Consider the following 16664-nt stretch of genomic DNA (forward strand, 5'->3'; position numbering starts at 1 on the left):
GTTATCAGTAGTAACTCCTGTATGAGCGAAGTGCCGAGGGCGGCCATTACCTAACCAGTGGGACACAACAGAGAGACTCACACTGAAATGCATGCGCAGCCGGACTTCAGTCTCTGCTCAGGTAGACAGCACTACACTATGATAATGCTCTGAATCCCGTATATTGAACCTTTAAGGTGACTTTCTTCAGCACATGAATGGGAAAAGAGCCTTCTAGTGTCAAACACTGCACATGCACAGTGAAGCTAAAAATTCCAAATTATGACACAATAAGCAAATCTCTTTTTGGACTGAAGGGGGGCTTTTAAAACATTTAAGCATTTTTCACTCTTGCAAATGATTTTGAAAAGCAAGAGAGCAAGAGTGTCTCTCCTTAACATCCCCCTTTCAAATGATAAAAAAGGATAAAAAACCTGCCATTCTTTCTTGTATGACACATTTACCACCCAACAATCAATTATACTTCTTTAATTTTGCTGTCTAGCTGCAGCAGCAAGTTATCAGCTTGTTTTCTGGCCTCTGCAGCAGTACGAGAAGATAAGCAGGAGGGGCGTGAAACGAGTTGTCACCACCATAGCCAACTGTTGACGAGAATATGGAAGGTCAATAAGGGGATGTGATGTAAGCAAAGTAGGTTTATAGTCAATAGCACCACACACACACACACACACACAACACAGCTGCACAAGCACAGGAATGCAGTGTGTGTGATCCCTTCAAAAAAGAAAAGAGGCAGCGGCTTTAATCAGACAAGACAGCTTTGGATGTTTATTAATTCATATGGATTGAATGACATTTGTGACCCAAGATTATCTTGACACGCACACACCCACGCACGCTCACACACACACGCGCGCACACACACACACACACAAATCCCACCAGAGAGACACACAAAGAAGTAAGATTCCAAGAGCCCTTAAAATACTCCTGTAAAACAACTTTCATCTCACAATATCAAATCCGTACAGTGTTTTTTTAACCAATTCTGACATATAATGTAAACATTTTGCAGAACACACTTTGAATGTTGTTTCCATCACATGTAAACTGCAGAGAGCTCCATTGACTTGCTACCAAATCCAAGTTTATAGAGCCAAACGTGAATTTTTGCACTCTCTAGTGACCAAGTGTGGCACCATCATTGTGTAAAATCCCTTTGGGTTTCACAGTTGTGCTAAAAGTGTCCTTTTCATCAAGAATGGCAAAAAAAATATTTCAGATCTTTGCATAAAGATATAAAAACACCGTGTTGTTTCAGTTCTCTGACTCAGATTCCATATAAGAGGGAAACATTTTAAATTACAGCTCCTGCATCACACGAGTCCTCACATTAATATTGCAGTAAGAAAGCACATTGTGGAGAATTTAAAAACAAATGACTTAATACTTCAGGACGAGCGTGAAACTGAGCAAAGGCTTTCTCACCGTTTCAACTTGCTCATCTGCAACAAATAGAAACCTTTTCCCAACAGTCTGAACAACACAGCAAATTTATTTAATTTTCATCTTACTGTATTACAGAACAGTCTGATAACATAAAGGAGCTGTAACATTAAGGGTTACCAAATATAGTACTTCTGTCTCAACTTTTTTTATTGCACAAAACGTGAGGCTTGTAGGAGCCTCACTCACCAGCCTCGTCTACTGCATTTAACTCCTCTTTTTGGCCACATTTCCCCCCCAAACCTCAGCTAAGTGTAGGAACTTTTTTACTAAATGTGATTCTTGTTTTGAATTCTACTATTCCCACTCAGGCTTCTAATGCACAAATTAAAACTCAGCATTAAAAACAGACGGTTGGAAATTACTAGGCAAACCATAGACTGGCAGATCGAAACAGATGTGAAACACTGAGGTTTGGGTGGTAAAACCACTAAACTGTAAAAACTCCTGATGTTCCACCTCACATTCATCACCCTCCTTCTATCCACCTCCACACCAATTTGTCCAATGTCTTTAAGACATTACTCCCAAAAAATATCTGTATTTCCTTATCCCCCCCCCCCCCCCCTCCCCCTCCCCCTCCCCCCCCCTCTCTGATGGGTACAGGACACCAAACACATGAAAAAAAAGAGGTCAGGGTCTTTTCCCTGCAACAGAATGAGTTTGGCACATGATGATCGACGGCCCGACGCCACAGGTCAGGTGAGGGCGGGATCACTTGAGTATCTCGTCTGTGCTCTTGAACATGAGAATGGCGTTGGAGATCTTGAGGGCGGGGCCTAGCTTGATGCTCATGATCTTCACAATGTCGGTCTGGGTCAGCAGCAGGAAGGCCTCCCCGTCAATCATCTGGGGGAGACGCAGACACAACAGTGGTGATGCAACTGGACATGACAGGTCAAGAAATCATTTGTTTTGTCTGCCATGGGTACTCATAGTACATCAAATTAAAACAGAAACACCTTTATAATAAAATAGATGATCTGAGGTGTTCACTTGACTAAATGGTAATTTCTGATACTATACTTTGTACAGTTTTCTAAAGATGATTTTCGTCTGCAAGCGGTGAAAATATTTTAAATACAACGTCCACTTAAACCTATTTACCGCGTACAACCCCTCTACATAAAATACAAACTATCCCTTTAACAGACTGTTGTTTTCATAGTTTTCACTTGTGCAGTGTAACATGACAATAAATACCGGTTTACATTGGTCACATTTGAAAACGTGTACAGCAAATGTGCATTAACTTCATATTTCATTCACATGTAGCTCAAGCACAAGTTCAGTCAGGAAGACATTCACTTGTGATCTCTGTCTCTCCTCTCCTTGTAATTACTCTATCAGCTGATTGGGGGCGTGCACTGTTAAGCAACCAACCAGATTCGGCACACAGTTTCCTTAAGCCAATCAGATCGTTGCTGTCAAACTTTAAAGCGTTCTCCTCTCTGCTGCTGTCAGTTGTCATTTCAGCGTTAAGCAGATGCGACCCGCCTCCACCCCAGTCACCTCCAGTCAGGCTCCTGATTCATCATCAGATTGCAGCAACTCCTTTCACCACCACCACCAGTGTCTGGACTCCAGGGGGGATTAGGCCTGTTGGACCTCAGTATCCCTACCCTCGGTGATAGTACTTCAGGATGGAGTCCAATCGCCAAAGACTTTGCACTTTTCATATTTGACGCTTGTATAATAAATCATTGTTAAATTATAAAACAAGTCTCTCCTGATTGAAATACACTTGGTGGTCTCACCTCTTCTTTGAAGAGACGAGCCTGTTCTTCACAGCCGATTAGATTCTGGACAAACATGAAGACCTAAAGTACAAATACAACCGATTTCAAATAATCAAACTAGACCGAGAGAGAGAATAAATGAATATGAAGGTAAGTTATAAGGTTCGCTTACCTCTTCAACGCTCCATGCTGCCACCTGGCTGGCGTGAATGCCCTGAACGCCAGGCAGTAGCTTACAGTGCTGCTCCCAGCACAGAGACAGAGTCCTGTCTGACTGGCTGCTCAGAGCTGACATGAACAGTGACGGATACACGCCCTCTGAGGACATGTCTGAGGACGAACACACACACAAAGATATGTGGATTTATGATCACACGGACAAACATTTCAGATTGAAACTGCCAACGCGTTGCTTTCACAGCAGACATTTGGACACGTCTTATATGGTGCCATCATTAAATGGTACCATCATTAAAGGAGCAGTGTATATGATTGAGTGGCATGTAGTTGTGAGGTAGGAGAACTACAGTGGCCTTGAGGTAACTTAAAGATGGGAAAGGCTCTCTCTAGAGTCTGTGTTTGGTTTGTCCGTTCTGGGCTACTGTAGAAACATGGCGGTGAAACATGCCGGAGATTGTGAAGAGAACCTGCTTCGTTTGTGGATACAAACGCCTCATTCTAAGGTAACGAAGTATCAGGTGATTATACTCTAATTGAAAACATAGTTGTGAATATTATATTTAATTTACGGCAACAAATCCCTCTTTGTTTTTAACAGTATTAATTATAATTGTGCATTCCTTGCTAACACAAGTCAAAATGTCTGCTGTGGAAAAGGCTTAGAACCAAAAGTTTGTTATCCGGTTTTCCAATGTAACCATTTTCATGTCACAAATGACTGCAGAGCAGACTGTGTTGCACATGAGGACAGATGTGAGCCTCATGCAACATTCACACCTGCTACTGACATGAAAGATTTCCACTGAAATCCATAAGCTCCTTAAAGCAGGTTTGACAGGCAGACACCCTTAAAGCTGCAGAGTTAAATGCTCTCATCAGAGAAAGATATGTATCATGCATTTAGAAAACTCACTCTGGTAGTCTCTCTGCTGGTTCTTCCTGTATTTGGGAGGACGACCAATCCTGAAAACAGAGGAAAAGATCATTGTGAGACAAAGGCAAACATGCATGCACATGTAGGCCAACACACACACACCTGCCACGGAAATGTGTCTTCTTGGTCCTCTGGCCGAAGAAGAGAGTCCTCTTGCACTCCGAGTCTGACAGCTCGGCCTTCAGCCTGCCTTGGTTACGCTCAGCCAGTGGGCAGCCGGATATGCAGTGATGGGCAGTGAAGCGGCCGGTCACATGGCCTGAACCATCACAACCAGGAGTTGGACACTTCCTGTTTCAAAGACACAGCCCCGTAGTGCAGTTTATTAAGAAGATGCATGACTTTAAACTGTTTTCATGTCAGGTATTGATATGTATCTTGAATGGTTGACCTGGTGTATAAAGCCTCCATGAAATGATGATAGAGTTGAGTTCAGCTGACCTGTTGTGGAAGCTGTACTTGTTGGATCTGGGGTGGCTGATGGGTTTACAGGGAACCGAGGAGGGGTAGGTGGACTGGCCTGTGGCAGGAGGCTCCCTCACACCTACATCCATTCAAATACAGACATGCACCCTCATACATATTATTGGGAGATTATGCCTATAGCTAACAAGTGGTGTAAATACCAAGAGGCCTTTTTTAACAGCAGACATTTTGACTTCTCATAGTAGGAAAACCACAGGTGTTGCTAGTAACATTAAAGATGGCACTGTTGTATTCAAGCATGCACAATGTCAGGACTCTGAAACTGAAGCATTTTTTGTAATAAAAAACATTTCAATTAGCATTTCAATTTCCCTTTCACATTTTCCATTTGCCAGTGTACTTTTCCTTTACATGACACTCTGGGGCCTTACAGGGACTAAAACAAGCTTAGTCAGAGCTCAAAACAATTACTGTTGCTAAGATGAAATGCTAGGTATCAATAATAACTTTGATTTGAACTTTGAAGAAAATCTACTTCCAGTTTTGACTGAAGTGCTGGTTGCTACCATGTGGCTGATGTGTTTTGGCGTCCCGTGGGGGAACTTTGAGTGGGTGACTGGTTGCCTCACACCAGCCTGCTGGGTGGATGTCGGGGTGATCCGAGTCCATCCACTCATCGTAGACATGACTCCAGCCGTCATAATGGACCTGAAGGAGGAATAGAAATATATAATACTGTACATACACACACACACATGATCATGACCTTCTTAACCTGAAACATTTAGTACTCAAATGTTCATGTAATACAAGCTGACAACACACAAACAGAGCATTACCTTAATGCGATGAGTCTCGACTTCCTCCACTGTAGCCACTCTGATCAGACCAGGACTTCTCTTGTCCACCGCCTCCAGTTTCATCTGAGGCTGGAAGCTGTGGGCCGCACGCTGGAGACGGAGCAGAGGATGATTGAAAAACACAGTAACTTGTATGTTCAGCTCAACAACCAAACATGTTGAATGTACTTCCCATAAAAGCATTGGCTTTACTTGCACCAAACATCCGTTCTACTATTTAACTTGGGGCATTTTATGCCTTTTATTAGAGATTTTACAGTAGAATGATGACAGGAAATGAGGGGAGGGAAACGACACGCAACAAAGTTGGCCGGACTCGAACCCGAGACCCGAGTTCATGGTCCGCATCTCAAGGTGTTTTTTTTTGCAATCAGTACATATGCATTATCATCTGTTATATAAACACCTGAACTGTGCCTAATGTACTTACTGCAGCGCTCTTAAAAGATCCGTCAGCTGTAATTACATTCGTGATATACTGTAAGTAATTGATTTGACCGGGACTGTAACAAACCTTGCCTCTAATTATTTTGCCTCCAATGTCACTGCTCTGTGTTCTGTCAGCTCATATGACAGATCCACACAACAGTAATCATTTCATACCTTACTGCTCTGCATATGATCAAGACAGGTTGGGAAACTGAATTGGGCATCCCTTTGTCAGATGAATAGCGGGACGATGCTCTGGTTGCATTGAATTCATCCTCCTCCTGTGCGAGTCTTAACCTGATTCAGTTCAAAGTACTTCATAGGAGCTAGTTTATGGAAGATCTATCCAAACCTCTCTGGTATTTGTGACAGATGCTCTCAGGCACCAGCCGACTTGACTCGCATGTTAATGCCCGAGCTTGGTGGAGTACTGGAGATCTTTTCTTGATTTTATATCGGAGACATTGGAACTAACTCTGGACCCATCGTCTCAAATTGCTACCTCTGATATATGATGGGAGGCTGTTAGACTGACTGATAAGCAAAGTAATGTAATCTCTTCTGCCTCTTTGATTGCCCCTCGTCAAATTCTCCTTTAATGGAAAAATCCCCCCCCCCCCGCAAACACCTCCTGGTTGCTGGACTTAATGTAATTTCTGAAATTGGAAAAGATAACATTTGCTGTCTGTGAATCAGCTGAATTTTTTTTACAATCAGTGGCAGTGTCTCATCTCTCACTGTGAAACAATACAATCCATCAAATTGGACCAGAGTGTTGGAAGTTTGACTGGAGGAAGATAACTGTGGACTGTTCCGGGGGATGTGTATGCACGTGTATGCATGTAGGTACATTAAGTGTGTGTATAAGCGGGGAAATATGTGTGGAGATGATTTAACAGTGTGGGTACATCTTGGAGTGTGATCTTGTGGATGCAGGCGATGCTTAAAGTTTGGCTGACAGGTTGATTTAGTGTATTGCCAGTTGCCCCCTTATTTCCCCATGTTGTTTATATATTTGTTTTTGACATTTATTCTTTGTTCTCACCACTTTAAAGGCGTCAGCGGCCACCACCTTGGAACCAGTCTCCTCCAAGTAGTGAGACCAGGAGAACCGGGCCTGATCTGGGTAATCTGGTGCAGCAGAACATACATCCAACAAAAAATCAGTCAGTGAATATAAACATAAAAACTCCTCCGCTGCATATTCAACTTATTTCCTTCAGGATTATGTTAAAGTCAAGACAAGATGACTAAGTGGGCAGAGATGTTTTTAAAGTGAATGAGCCATGTTATGACTATGAACATGATTAAATCAATGATTAACATTGAACACACTTTTCACCTTGGGGTGGTGTTAGGGGGAGGTTCCTCTCCTGGCACCAACCAATAGGGTGAATGTACGGACTGCTGGAATCACACCTGCATAGTTTGACAAACAACAACGTCCAACAGTTCAATAGTTTCATTGTAAGAAAAAGCTTTTTCGTGTTTTCGAGCTGCTCACCTTGCTACTGGAACAGCTTTTACTGCAGATTTGACTGATGTTTATTTGATGCTTTATACTAACACTGAATCAAATAACTACATGTGATGTGAAAGACCTCACTCATGATGACAAACCCCAGAGAGAATTATCACTTAAATGTACAGCGCTGCTGTGCTTGTTAACCTCTTTTAGTTCATTGTTTGGGGTTTATGACGCCTAAACTGGTTCAGTCGCAGCAACGTTACTAACCCAGAGCAGCAGCTGTTTTCAACATAGTGATTAAAACCCTGAATGCTGTTTAACAAAAGAAACAGTTTAACACTGACACAGTTAGCAGCTCGTGAATGTAGAAAGAAGAGCATCTAACGGCTAAAGAGTCCCATATTTTTTGTCGGAGTTGGTTGAGACCAAATAAGAGCTGAAAGCAGAGTTTATTAATATTGATCATTCATCAGGTGAGCAAAAGCAGGACACCTCCACTCCACAATGAATGTTACTGTTTCTACAGTATTTTAGTCATAGCAACTCTATATGGTGATATATGTCATGGGGGTCCATTTGTTTTTGAGTCGTTCTTCCCCTTAGTGGCCATGTTTAGATTAATGTAGCCTTACTACACCTGTAGTTTGGTTCATTTGGTCGGGACCACATTGTTGTCTTTAAGTTCTGTTCCTCTCCCGGTTCACACTGGCTTTTTACAAATGAACCAAATCTGTGAACATGAAGTTAAACAGACTGAAAGATTGGACAGTTCAATCTGCATTGCTTCTTTAGCAATTTCATAGAATACAACAGGCCTAAGTTTCTCCACAGCTGCGCAGTGAAATATTTCTTCTAGATCTTTTTCTTCAGTCATTTTCCAAAGCCCATACATCCCCAATGTTTTTTGAGACTCACCAGTAGTCGTACGTATCATCCCAGTTGTCAAAATGAACCAGGAAGCGTTCGTCCACCATGTCAGTGACGGTTGCTACACAGATGAGCGAGGGATTCATACGGTCGACGGCCTCCAGCTTCATTCCTATCTCAAAACTGCACTTCACATCGATCTAAACAGAAAGCAGAAGTATTAGAAATGACTCGGCATGTGCACATAAGGAAGTAGAGACAGACAGAGCTGTGGGCTAGCTGACAAATAGTGTGACAATTGTGCTGTGTGACCGTTTCTAAATCTGTTTATGAATTCACCAATCATTAAAAAAACTGAAACAGTTTGATATGATGAAGCTTAAACATTAGCTTGCCTTGCAGAAGCAAACAAGCATAAAGCTTTTTTGATGTCCTGGCGTTAAATATGAATACTAAAACAAATATCAGACAGGACAACAGGCCCGACTTTGCCACTTTTGGTCTTGTTGAAGTGAAAATGTTTTCTGAAACAGATAGAAGCTGCAAATTGTTTAAAAGAGAGTTTTATTACAACTGCTGCTCGTTAGAGTTGGAGTTTCCCCAACCCCAAATCATTCACCTCATCCATTCGTGCTTGTAGATAATACAACTACCGTATATTATATAGTGGCAGTTACCCTCCCAGGACTGGCAAAGAGTTCTTTGGACGCCACTTGTGCTTTAGTCATTCTCAGGTAGTTGGTCCAGGTAAACTCCTCCTCTTTACAGCCTGCAGGAAAAACAGAGATACAGAGAGAAGATTAAAATGATTCATATGTGGTAAAACATCCCATCATTTAAAGGAATAGTTTGGCGTTTTGGGAAATATGCTACTTCGCTATATTGAAGGGAGCTTAGCATAAAGGAAACAGGCAGAAACATGAGAATGAGTGTATTTCCTAAAATGTCAAACTATTCCTGAAGATTTATCCTGTGAAAGGTAAGATCAAGCACAAGTGACAGACCGGGTTTTTGTGTGTTCATGATACTTTGTTCTCTTTAGACTCTATTTGCCCTTTGGTCTCTCAGTATGTCCAGAGGGTCCTGACCTCTCACCTTTGGGAGTGTGCAGTTTGTGTGCCGTGCTCTCACACCAGCCTGCTGGGTGGATGTCGGGGGAGTTGGCATTCACCCAGAAGTCGTGGCAGTCAGAGTAGCCGTCAAAATGAAGCCGCAGCCGGTAACCACAGACCTGGATGATGACATGATACGTTAGATAAACAAAAGCCGGCTGGAGAAGGGCGACACCGGGGTGAACTCCTCCTGCATGCAAAGCAGCCTGTAAGTGAATGATGATTTGAATCTTAACTAATCAGCCCGGCCATTAAGATCCTTCGACCGTGTTAATGGACGTCTGGCTCACCTCGGCCACGGTGAGAACAAAGTACATGGACGGATGCTGCGGGTCGATGCCTTCCAGCTTCATCCCCTGCTTAAAGCCGCTCTTCACTGTTGGCACTCTCTGGGTCTGGACACGTGGGATACAAAGGCAAATATTTCAGTGACAGATCACAGAGATTCAAACTAAACGAGGTGAAAACAAAGAATGGAGGGAAATAGGATCAGGACAGCAAACACAGCAAATGGAAAGTGTATCATTCTCATACTACTTCCAATGTTGGAACAGAAAGTCAAAGGCAAAGCTTGTGTTGCAAAAAATGTTTAGATTGTTCAAAAACTAGATCACTTTTAAATGAAATCAACCCCACACTGTGTAACAGAATACGAATATTAATGAATGCCCTTTGGCTGCATACATCCTCTTTCTCCCAGGTAAATTTGCATTTCTTACGTCCTTCCTTGACAATGGCGCATTATTTTTTCACTCCGGGGCGATATATTTGTCCCTGTGCTATAGGAAGAGCTGCAGTGGTAGTAATGAAAGTAGTAAAAAATCATGGGTGCACTGGGTGAACCTGTGTGTACAAGGCTGTAGCTGAGCCTGAAACTGCAGTCTGGATATTAAACTCACACGTACCTCTTGGAAAAGCTTGTTGGGCGCAGCAACAGATTTGGTTTCCTCCAGATACTGAGCCCACGTCCACTGCTCTGTCTTACTGTCTCCAGCTTCACCAAATATACAAATGAAATAATTAGTTGATTCATGTATGCAAGGATCTTACGCGTAATCTTACGCACAAATTCTGAGTGAAAATGTTAATCTCTAAGCACTTCCATTCCTCTTTAAGGGATAAATATTTAAAGAAAAGAAAGAAAAGTACTCAAAGGTTAGTGAAGGATAATCTAACAGGTATTGAGAACATACAGGGGCTGGACGAAATAATGACATGACACTACAATAAAACACAATTCAATGTTCAATGTTGTATGGAATTACATTATATAGTCCGGGATATGTTATTATGACTTGACTTGACACTGCATCTGTATGTAAGGGGGGGAAAGGAGGAAGGGAGGAAAAACAGATGTACTATACAGCCGGCAAATAAGCAAAGAAGCGCAAAATAGGATGAAAGATGATATAACAGATAAATGTAAAAATAAAAGATTAGTCCAACCTCCTCTGATGTGTCTGCCGTCTGCTTTAGAATCATCAATTTTCTCATCCTAAAATAAATGTAATAAAAATGATGCAAGAGTTAAGAGCAGAAAGAAAGTATCGTCACTGAATTAGAGCAAACAAACACGTTGCTTAAAATACTTTCAGTCGTGTATCTCTCTGAATTCATCAGATAGGAGAACATCTATATTTGTATCTGGATGTTAAATGTAAATAACAATGCCGTCCCACCGTGCCTTCGATGTCAGAGTCTTCCTCAGAGGGACTCAGGTATTCCTTCCTCTTCCTCTTCCTCATGGGTTTCAGGTGATCTGGGTTAAGGGAGGAGACCCTCCCGCCTGCTGGCACCTTCTCTACCCCGACAATCCTCCTGAGGTGCCGAGAGGACAGATGCAGTGTTCCTCAAGTCTAAACACATCACCAGACTGTACTCTCTTTCCTTATTTTCTATTATCAGGGTATGTATTTCCGGCCTTGTGCTCTCCACTGCAGGATTGATTTTGTTGTACTTTACAGATTCGCTGTACCTCATTTGACTCAAGGTGCTTTTCAAAAGAAATACTCGCATCAATCAAAAAACCCAAAACACATTATGTTGTAATCTTCACTGCTTTTGTCGTGTTTCAATCAAAAACTTTCTTCATGTTTGTACATTCAATTTACAATAATAAAAACACATATTTTGTTATTTGCCTTTAAAAGTGTCCTGTGTTTTAATATGTATATGGTTACGTAATTAACATTGGACCACAAAATGAAAGTACGAAAACCACTTTTAATTATAAAAAGTATCAGTATTGATACCTGCGATTCTGGCCCTGTATAACCAAATTTTGCGTTATCGCCCACCTCTAGCATGTGGAAGCAGCTGTTACCAACATACTTGTCAGTGATGGGCTCTCTGCGCAGCTCCTCTCTGTAGGTCCTCTGAGCTCTGGCATCATAGCTCTGTTGTCTCAGTCCGACCTGGACTTCAGGTTTGACCGGCAGCAACCTCTCCGGCTCCACTACTGCACCTCTCACAGAGCCGACAGGAGCCGACACCTCTGACATGTGGGAGACAAGAGAAGATATGAAGAGGCTTCAGGTGAAGACTGATGATGCAGGTTAACATTTCAAATCTCATTTAAATACTCTGCTGTTCTCTTGTGTCTTCAAATGATTTGTATTTCCTTTACTGAATTCATGGACGATGTTACTGCACTAATAAGTGTATTATCATTTGCACTACTTATTGATTACTTTTAACCATTTTGCAGCTGGATTTTGAATTTGTTCTCAACACGTGAGTGATGCCTGTTTGCCATTTTTACATGGATCTGCAGCTGCTCTCTCTTCCCTTTGTCAAGAGTACTCTGCTTCAGCTGATGTAATTATTGCTCCAGTGATCGTTGAAAGGGGCATGCTGTGAAATACTTAGAATAGCAGTGCAGCCATATATAGAAAGTAACAGTCATTAACTAGCGTGACCTGCAACACCAGGAAATAGTATTAGTGTAATTTAGTGTGAGGCATTGAAAAGGTGCAGTATTTTGTGTTCAGATCATGACAGCCTTACGACTCTACCTGGCTTGTCTGCTGGAGCGCTCTCTGCATCAGCGGATCTCCCAGAAGTCCCGGCTGCTGGTTCAGTGATGCTGCTGATGGTCCCTGGGGTGATCAGTGTGCTCAACGTTCCCACATCACTCACACAGAACTGCAACACACAAAAACAAACACACACACACTCATGCCTCAATGTATCCATCTGTTAAAATGTGTCTTGATGGGAGATATCGTTTTGTCAATTCAACCCTTTTTCCTCCTCAAAACAATTGATCAGACAATTTTGAAGATGCAATGGTGCCTGGTTTGTTTCCATGTTTCTTCATAGTGTGAGAAAACACGTGTTACGTTTTGTTTGTCTGGTAGTTTGTCTTTGTTACTGCGGCCTCCTTTATGCTAAATTACTGCAGTGAGTTCCAGTGCTTTCTGAAACTTACAGCAAAACAAATATGACTATTTGTTAATCATCCAGGATTTTGGTGAGACATTATTCTTCATTGTCAATGTGGCAAAATGCTTCTCTGAACAACTGAAAATAGAATAGGTGTGTATGTTAATCTGTGTCTGGAGAGCATCTTGATTGCTTTCACACAAGTGAGTTAAAAGTTTTCTGACTAAAATCATCAACCGTCCAGTAAGTGAACTCTGACTGGATCATCAGATCCACAGTAACGCTCTAATTGTTGTCATTGTTTTGGGCTTTTTTTGCTTTTATATGACAGATGCAAGTTGAGATAGACAAGACACAATGCCCTCGCCTACATTTAAACCAGACTGGTACGTTTCAAATTCACATCGTAGTCCAGGTGGATAAACAATTAGGCAATGACACTGTTTCATTTTACCTTGAGGTTGCTGCTGGGCAGGATGGCCACCCCTTCCTTCCACTCCAGGACGTGGACGATGCTACAAGCCCCGCCCACCTGTGCTGTCAACGTGGGTGTGGCCGTCTCATTGGCCCTGCCTCCTTTACCCGAGTCTCCCACTGAAACAGCTGGAGTCACCTCCAGCTTCTGATGACTGGCAGCGGGAGCTGAGGAGAGACATGCATCCAAATTCATTCAACTTCCTGCCTGAGCTAACCCAAGAGTAGACATGGGACGATAGGAACATTTTATGTCAGGATTATCCTGCCCAAAATATTTGTGATTCATGATATTATCAACAGTATTATTAGTATCATATAAAGTAAATAAACAAAGGATCAAAAAGCAACATTCTGTTTTTCTTTACATGATAATTCCTGTATTTTCTTAACTACAATTTATTGTGAGTGTATTTTTTTTATCGTGATCTGCAAAAAAAAATCCTATATTGTTCCATCCCTACCAAAGAGCGCACAATTTGTTTGCCACATCATGTTTTAATTGAATTGTAACTATTTGATTTCTGTTTTGTCTAAAAAGGATATCTTACCTCATGGAACAAAAAACTGAGTTGTACTATGTTGACATGTTGACCTGTGTTACTAGAGACCAATGTTTCTCCCGCCACCGTACAGACAATCATTTAAAGCAGTCCTGTGGTTGGCTGTGGCTCAGGAGGAGGAGTGGATCGTCCACTAATCAGAAGATCAGCTCTTCCAGTCCGCAGTGTCCCATGGGCAAGATACTGAACCCCAAATTGCTCCCCGAAGACAAATGCTATAGTCTATCTACCATCCTCCACAGATTCAGCATTGCACTCAAGTGACATCGTCTGACTCAAATATATAGTTTTCAAAAAATGATCCAAATCAATGCAGCAGATACTGGAAACATGAAATATCGTCTTTTTACTCCAGGCAGTCCTCTTCCTTAAACCTGGCGCTTACATTTCCCCCCAACAGTTTGGTCAGATTCCCATGTGTTATGCTAGTAGCGGCTAATGTAGCATCTAGCCACTAGTCTCAATCAGGCATGAGGAGCAGAGAGGTGTGGTAAGCTCACTTATTTCTCTCTATAGACATCCCCAGATTTCATTTTCTTTTCTTTTCTAACTTTTAGTCTTCCTCCCCAACCGACGCTGACTCAAGTGACATCACTTGAGAACCCAGCTCCCGCTTGAGCCTCAAAAGGCTTTGTACAACTTTTTCCCACAAGGGCAGTAGCACCCCCCCCCCCCCCCCCCCCCCAACACCTGTGTGGACCGGCTCTGATGTGTTAAGATGATGAGTTCCCCTTTAAAGGACCCGTGTGAAGGATTAGGTGGCATCTAGCGGTGAGGTCGCAGATTCTCCCTTGCACTCACTTTCCAAGCCTGTAGAAGAACCTTCAGTGGTCTTCAACGGAGAACATGGACGGCCCTCTCTAGGGTCAGTGTTTGGTTTCTATATGGTCTGGGCCACTATAGAAACATGGCGGGGCAACAAGACAGGCTCGGTGGAAGAGGACCGTCTCCCGACGTGAGAAGGGTCTAGATGCTCTCTATATGTCTCCCACGTCACAATACACCTGATGAGACAGTAGCTTCAACGTGTATCCACGAGTTAAAGGAAGGTCTCCGTGAATGTGACCACAGTGCAGACCCCGTGCTCACCTGGTAGAAGGAAAGCCGTGGTGGTGTGGGGTTGGAGCCGAGCCTTCTTGGCCACACCGTCACTCCCACAGATGAGGACGGCCTCGCTAGGGGACGAGGAGCACGGGTCCAAAGGGGTGCGATCGGGTTCTTTGGGTAGAGCCTCCACGTTCACTTTGGCACTCATAACGGCGTCCCAGTCCTTTACTCCGGAGCACTGGAGAGTAAAGAGCATGAGGGGCAGTACAAAGCAGTGCTCTCAATGGAATAAATAGGTTTACAGCACTCAAAGTTCAACGTTTTTTATGGAGATTTTCCTTTTATGAATTTGAATCATGGGTGTGATCTCAGGGTGTTGTATGTGGACAGACTGTGAATCCGTCTTTTGTATGAATGTATATATATATGTATATACTGACTTGACAAAAAGTTATGGATCCTCTGTCGTGTTTTTTTTTTGCGTTGTTTGATTCATCTGATTTCATTTTTCTTGTACCAGTTATCATTAAAAAGGGTATTAATACGATGCACATTCACAAGAACAGACACTTTCAGATAAGTAAAGACTGAGTTTTTAGATATGACTATGAAGCCTCTGCTAATAGGCACTTCTTTCTCCCTTTTCACAAAAATGACTGAGAAACATGAATTAAGATTTATCAAATGTAAATCTACAAGAAAATACTTATTAGATATATTTCCCCCAACTTAAACAATACTTATATTTATAATTGTATTTTGAGGATGCCATTTACAGAATGACGGCAGCACCTTCCTCCATCAAAAGCCATGACCCCGTGTGACTTTCTATCAGACATCCATTAGGCTGCCTCCAATAAAAAGGCAATAATGGTGACACATCAATATTTACGCACAAGCTCAAGTCCACACACGCACACTAAATAAAAATACATTTCAGTTAAAATGGCGGAGGCAAACACATCCAGGAGAAAAAAAATGAATAAAAGCAGTGTCTCAAACCCTGTGAAAATGTCATTTAGTGAAAAATGAACCCTGTTACCCATTCCAGCTGCATCTCAAATGAATGAGCAGCATTCTCTCCTCACCACAGCGTTAAGCGTGTTAGATATGTCAGCAACACCCGCGCGACTGCTTGTTTCAAAGTATTTAACTCGGTAGGTTAATGAGGCGCGTGAAAGCTCAGATATACATTTTAAAACGGAAAGCATTTGTGGTCGATTACATCCTAAACGCCGAAACGCTCCGCCTTAAAACACACATTTACACCTGTCCCTTTAAACCGCTTGTGGTTAAAAGATGTTCTGATCTGCCACAATAAGAGGGACAAATTATAAATGTGAAATAAATTCGTGGTTTCACATCAATTCGGAACTGAAATTTGGCTTACCAGCTATTATCTCCTGCGGCTCCGGGGCTCTGACTGCGCATGCGTGAGCCCCCAGTACAGTCACCGCTCGTTGACTATAATGTAACGCCAAAAAAAGACTTCGAGCGCGACCGCTCCACTGTCGAGATGTGAAAATAATGTAGTGGACTATCGATTAGCCGGGAGACCGGAGCTCGGCCGCTTCCGTTTCAAACGGTAAAAACAGACCCGCTTACGTCTGCAACACATTGATCCGGCTCACTTTAACAGAAAGAGCCGCCCTTCCATGGAACACCATTTATTATATAATTAGCAGGATATAGGTCATGTCGATACTGCAGACAAGGTTTCTGTGATGCAGACACA

At 42.4% G+C, this 16664-nt stretch overlaps 1 protein-coding gene and 1 long non-coding RNA gene across 5 annotated transcripts; one reads left to right on the forward strand and one right to left on the reverse strand.

Annotated features, from left to right (window-relative positions):
- Positions 1–3168, forward strand: LOC142952047 (uncharacterized). 4 transcript variants are annotated; one of them, XR_012954637.1, is made up of 3 exons: positions 1–121; positions 526–630; positions 2053–3168. It is a non-coding gene; the product is annotated as an uncharacterized LOC142952047 (long non-coding RNA). The 4 variants fall into 4 exon arrangements; XR_012954643.1 differs by having other exon boundaries at positions 526–621; XR_012954638.1 differs by having other exon boundaries at positions 4–121; positions 485–630.
- l3mbtl1 (L3MBTL histone methyl-lysine binding protein 1) lies at positions 2035–16546 on the reverse strand. Its single transcript, XM_076094027.1, has 22 exons — positions 16320–16546; positions 14972–15167; positions 13300–13487; positions 12476–12605; positions 11793–11955; positions 11141–11279; positions 10908–10956; positions 10367–10455; positions 9752–9856; positions 9445–9580; positions 9027–9118; positions 8398–8549; positions 7357–7433; positions 7060–7145; positions 5565–5675; positions 5265–5433; positions 4741–4843; positions 4402–4590; positions 4279–4328; positions 3358–3515; positions 3204–3266; positions 2035–2295 (listed from the first exon to the last, which is right to left on the reverse strand). The coding sequence occupies exons 2-22, from the start codon at positions 15135–15137 to the stop codon at positions 2161–2163; spliced, it is 2550 nt and encodes an 849-aa protein (XP_075950142.1). The 5' UTR covers positions 15138–15167; positions 16320–16546; the 3' UTR covers positions 2035–2160.
- Between the last annotated feature and the right edge of the window lie 118 nt (positions 16547–16664).

The sequence above is a fragment of the Anarhichas minor genome, unplaced genomic scaffold, assembly GCF_050575085.1.
Source record: "Anarhichas minor isolate MPS153535 unplaced genomic scaffold, ASM5057508v1 ptg000003l, whole genome shotgun sequence".
NCBI classification, from domain to species: Eukaryota; Metazoa; Chordata; class Actinopteri; order Perciformes; family Anarhichadidae; genus Anarhichas; species Anarhichas minor.

Coding starts and splice junctions, on each gene's coding strand:
- l3mbtl1 (XM_076094027.1), bottom strand. CDS start 15,137: ATGAGTGCCAAAGTGAACGTGGAGGCTCTACCCAAAGAACCCGATCGC. Junction 10,957..11,140: donor ACTCTGACATCGAAGGCACG/GTGGGACGGCAT, acceptor CATTTATTTTAG/GATGAGAAAATTGATGATTC. Junction 10,456..10,907: donor CGGCAGACACATCAGAGGAG/GTTGGACTAATC, acceptor TATTTGGTGAAG/CTGGAGACAGTAAGACAGAG.